The following is a 5,176-nucleotide window of genomic DNA, read 5'->3' as shown; positions in this document are numbered from 1 at the left end:
CGTAGCAATTGCTTCACGCAACGTACGTTTCACCTGTTAGTGTTCAGGCTTTCTCAAGCGTCAATCGCAACAAAGTAGCAGCGCTCCAAACATCAAGATGTTACCGCCCGCATTGATTTCCCAGTGGGCGTAGCAATTGCTTCACGCAACGTACGTTTCACCTGTTAGTGTTCAGGCTTTCTCAAGCGTCAATCGCAAGTCAATCGCAAGTGTGGTGAGACAAATTGTGACTTTGTTAACTCCGTAATTGACCTAATCTATTTTGCTTGGGACTGGGACTATCTGGAAATGATTCATAAGATGGCGGTAATTATACTGCTACTTTTGGGACACTGAATTAATATATCTCCATCGGTTGCTCATTTGGAGCTGTATTCAAGTTATTGTTATACTCTTGATATGCCAATTTCATTGCAAATTTTAAGAAGTTTCTTATGTATGCTTAATATGTGAAAATAGGCCTTGGGATGTTCCGATCAGCCAATAGAATGCGAGCTCAATCTGATTGGCTGATTCCATCAGCCAATCAGATTTTTCCTACCTTAATTCCGATTGGCTGATAGAATCCTATCAGCCAATCGGAATTGAGGGGACGCCATCTTGGATGACGTCCCTTAAAGGAGCCTTCATTCGTCGTAGTCCGTCGGTGAAGAAGGAGGTTCCGCGTCGGCGGGAGGAAGATTCAAGACCCGGCTTGGAAGATGACATCGCCCGGATAGAAGACATCTTCAGCGCCTCTTGGAAGATGACATCGGCCGGATCAAAGACTTCTTCAACGCCGCCTGGATGATGACTTCATCGGATGGAAGATTTCTTCAGCGCCGCTTGGAGGATTAACTTCTTCCGCTCCGGATGTCCACTTCGGTTCCATCGCTGCTCGGCTGAGTGAAGACAAGGTAGGATGATCTTCAGGGGATTAGTGTTAGGTTTTTGTAAGGGGGGTTTGGGTTAGATTAGGGGTATGTGGGTGGTGGGTTTTAATGTTGGGGGGGGTTGTATTTTTCTTTTACAGGCAAAAGAGCTGAACTTTTTGGGGCATGCCCCCACAAATGGCCCTTTTAAGGGCTGGTAAGGTAAAAGAGCTTTGAACTTTATTTAATTTAGAATAGGGTAGGGCATTTTTTTATTTTGGGGGGGTTTGTTATTTTATTAGGGGGCTTAGATTAGGTGTAAGTAGCTTAAAATTGTTGTAATATTTTTAAAATGTTTGTAATTTATTTTTTTATTTTTTGTAACTTAGCTTTTTTTATTTTTTGTACTTTAGTTAGTTTATGTAATTGTATTTAATTGTAGTTATTTGTAGGTAGTTTATTTAATTAATTTAATGATAGTGTAGTATTAGGTTTAATTGTAACTTAGGTTAGGATTTATTTTACAGGTAATTTTGTATTTCTTTTAGCTAGGTAGTTATTAAATAGTTAATAACTATTTAATAACTATTCTAACTAGCTAAAATAAATACAAAGTTACCTGTAAAATAAATATAAATCCTAAGATAGCTACAATATAATTATTATTTATATTGCAGCTATATTAGGGTTTATTTTACAGGTAAGTATTTATTTTTAAATAGGAATAATTTATTAAAGTATAGTGCAGTGTTAGGTGTAATTGTAACTTAGGTTAGGATTTATTTTACAGGTAAATTTCAGTTTATTTTAGCTAGGTAAGCTATTAAATAGTTAATAACTATTTAATAGATATTGTACCAAGTTAAAATAAATTGAAAGTTGCCTGTAAAATAAAAATAAATCCTAAGATAGCTACAATATAATTATTATTTATATTGTAGCTATATTAGGGTTTATTTTAAAGGTAAGTATTTAGTTTTAAATAGGATTAATTTAGTTCATAATAAAAATATTATTTAATTTATTTAATTAATATTTAAGTTAGGGGGGCGTTAGGGTTAGACTTAGGTTTAGGGGTTAATAATTTGATTACTGTGGCGGCTGCGTAGTGGGGGGCAGGATAGGGGTTAATACATTTATTATAGGTGGTGACGGTGTAGGGGGGGCAGATTAGGGGTTAATACATTTATTATAGGTGGTGATGGTGTAGGGGGGGCAGATTAGGGGTTAATACATTTAATATAGGTTGCGGCGGCTTCAGGGAGCGGCGGTTTAGGGGTTAATACATTTATTATAGTTGCGGTGGGCTCCGGGAGCGGCGGTTTAGGGGTTAATATGTATAGAGTAGCTTGCGGTGGGCTCCGGGAGCGGCGGTTTAGGGGGTAATAACTTTTTTTAGTTGCGGCGGTGTAGGGGGGGACAGATTAGAGGTGTTTAGACTCGGGGTACATGTTAGGGTGTTAGGTGTAGACAGCTCCCATAGAAATCAATGGGATGTCTGTCAGCAGCGAACTTGTACTTTCGCTATGGTCAGACTCCCATTGATTCCTAGGGGATCCGCCGCCTCCAGGCTGGCGGTTTGAAAACCAGGTACGCTGGGCCGTAAAAGTGCCGAGCGTACCTGCTAGTCATTTGATAACTAGCAAAAGTAGTGAGAATGTGCAGCACTTGTGTGCGGAACATCTGGAGTGACGTAAGAATCGATCTGTGTCGGACTGAGTCCGGCGGATCGAAGTTTACGTCACAAAATTCTACTTTTGCCGGTCTCGAGCCTTTGATAACTAAGGCGAATCAGCCTCGCCACAAATACGCTGTGGAATTCCAGCGTATTTGAGGTTGACGGCTTGATAACTACCCCCCATTATGTGGAGTTATTTAGCTGGAAATAAGTTTTGTGCTGGCTATAATCTACTTTTGACTCTTTAGTGATAATATATATATATATATATATATATATATATATATATATTTCCATGCTGTCCTTTTTAACATTGAAGTTAACAGGAAGTGTGTCTGTGCGCATGTTAACAAAAATGTCCTTTTTATATGCAGCAAAGAAAAAAAAATTACTGCACACTGTCTGATAAACAGAACTCCCCACTGCCTTATTGATGATAGTGACATGTCTCGCAAGCATAAAAACTATGCTGTTTTTACATTTACTGCATTCATTTCCGGGCTTTAAATATATTACATAATGACACATATAGGGCCAGATTACCAGTGGCGTGCTAATAATAGCGTGGGTCACAATAAGCAATATCCCTGAACCATGCTAACATTATCGTACAACCTGATATTACAAGTCCATGGTAAATCAGATTAGTGTGGTTGATATAGATCTAGAGCAACCTATAATTTCAATGGATATTGCAACCATGCTAAATAGCACTGGTATTACAATTTGAAAGTTATAGTTTGTGCTTGAGTGAAAGCCAAAACTGCACTAGAATATTTAGCTCAACTTGAGATCTGAAGTAAAGTGTAAGGGTCAAAAAAATGTTTTCACAAAATACATAAAAAACGTATTAAAAAGAACTATTACTCATGTATACACTTTTTAAGAAAAAAAGTAATTTTGATATTAATAAAAAAGTTTATAAAAGCGTTAAAAGGGATATGGTATATGGCAAGGTGTTTGACTGGAAAGGGCTCCAATGTGTGTGTATGTGTATATACAGTTACATATATATATATATATATATATATATATATATATATATATATATATATATATATATCTGTGTATACATGTGTATTTATTTGCTTATATGTATAAATATGTATGTGCACACAAACATACTGTACATACTGTATATATGTTACAGTGGAAGCGAATGGTCAGAGAAAGTGTACACTTTCACTAAAGTAATCAGTGAATGTGTACTACAGTGTTATCTGCTCACATTCACTAGTAAAAGTGTACTTTCACTGCTCGTCGTTAGCAAACGTTCTACAATATGAACATCCATGCCCAGCTGTGGTTTATATATTCAAGCTTTTAGAATTCACTGTATGTATGATTTAAAGGACTCAGTGTTTTATTCATTTGAGCTGAATATGAAGTTCCCTCAGACAAAACTGTTACTTTAAGGACAATTGCAACTGCTCAATCCTATGGTACAGGACAAGGCTTTTTTAAGTATTTTTGCACTTTGAAATGCGAAACTCTGAAGTGTTAAATGCAAGAAGAAAGGCACTCTATGCATGTCAAAATGTCATCACTCTTCGACTTGCTGCAATAAGTAAAATCATTAATTAAAAGCTTTTTTAATCATTTTATTTTAAATTTACTTTCCCCAACCCAAGTTAGTAAAGGTTAAACTGGAGAGGGTCTACAATCACTAGTGAATGTGGATTTCTTATTTTCAAACCTACGATTTCTTACACATTCACTGATTACTTTACTTTACTGATTATATTCACTAGTTATAGTGCACGTTCAATGTAAAATCCACTTTTACTGTAACATATACACATTTATATATATATATATATATATATATATATATATATATATGTACACACACATTTGTGAGCCCTTTCCAGTCAAATACCTTTAATCTTGCAATATCATTTTTATTCATTTTGAATGGGTTTTTTTGTAATGTAAAACTGCTTTATTACCTGCAGTTTATACAACACATTTTAAAGAATATGGTTCCCTAAAATGACCCCAGCTTTACAGGACAAAGACAAAACCAATCCCTGATTCATAAGTCTGGAAACAAAATCTGATTAGACTTAAGGGAAGAAGGAATTATTTTTTCTTTTTGGGCATTGCAGCATTGAAGAGCTCATGCAGGGCATATCCTGTTCCAACAGTTAATGCCATGGTCAGTCTGTAAAGAAAGGCACCTCCAACTCCACCCTTTAAATAAACTGGAACACAATTATCCTACTGAAACATCCTTCTCCTGACTTGTCTGCAACTTTATTCAGTAGAGACCTCTGGGAAGTGCTGCTTATTAACCGCTGAGAAACATGATGAAGGGCCAGTAAATTCTGCAACATGGTTATCACTGGTATTCTGCATCTAAGGACATGGACACTGCATGCCAATATGTTATACATTTTTTTATTAGAAATGCTTTGCATTCCTTTGTTTGTTTATATGTACACTAACTACAAGGAAGGATAACAAAATGCTCAGAGATGAGCAGGACTATCTGCTAGATGTGGTATACAACTGGAACACCAGTACCTTTATTAGAAGTGAGAAAACCCCTCCAAAAATCAGAACAAGAACAAGTTTAAAAATAAAGGAAAGTCTCACCAAGAGAAAAAAGTCAATTTCAATGACTCCAACTTTTCAGTGACAAGTC

General features: G+C 36.1%; 1 protein-coding gene across 1 annotated transcript; it reads right to left on the bottom strand.

Moving 5' to 3' along the window:
• Positions 1 to 4,611: 4,611 nt before the first annotated feature.
• LOC128651972 (cytochrome c oxidase subunit 7A2, mitochondrial-like) lies at positions 4,612 to 4,865 on the bottom strand. Its single transcript, XM_053704929.1, is given in 2 exon segments — positions 4,612 to 4,770; positions 4,773 to 4,865. Coding segments are annotated over 2 exon segments (252 nt in total).
• Between the last annotated feature and the right edge of the window lie 311 nt (positions 4,866 to 5,176).

This window comes from Bombina bombina, chromosome 3 (genome assembly GCF_027579735.1).
Source record: "Bombina bombina isolate aBomBom1 chromosome 3, aBomBom1.pri, whole genome shotgun sequence".
Classification (NCBI taxonomy): domain Eukaryota; kingdom Metazoa; phylum Chordata; class Amphibia; order Anura; family Bombinatoridae; genus Bombina; species Bombina bombina.
The sequence above is the reverse complement of the archived record's forward strand: the minus strand, read 5'-3'. Positions and strand labels throughout refer to the sequence as shown.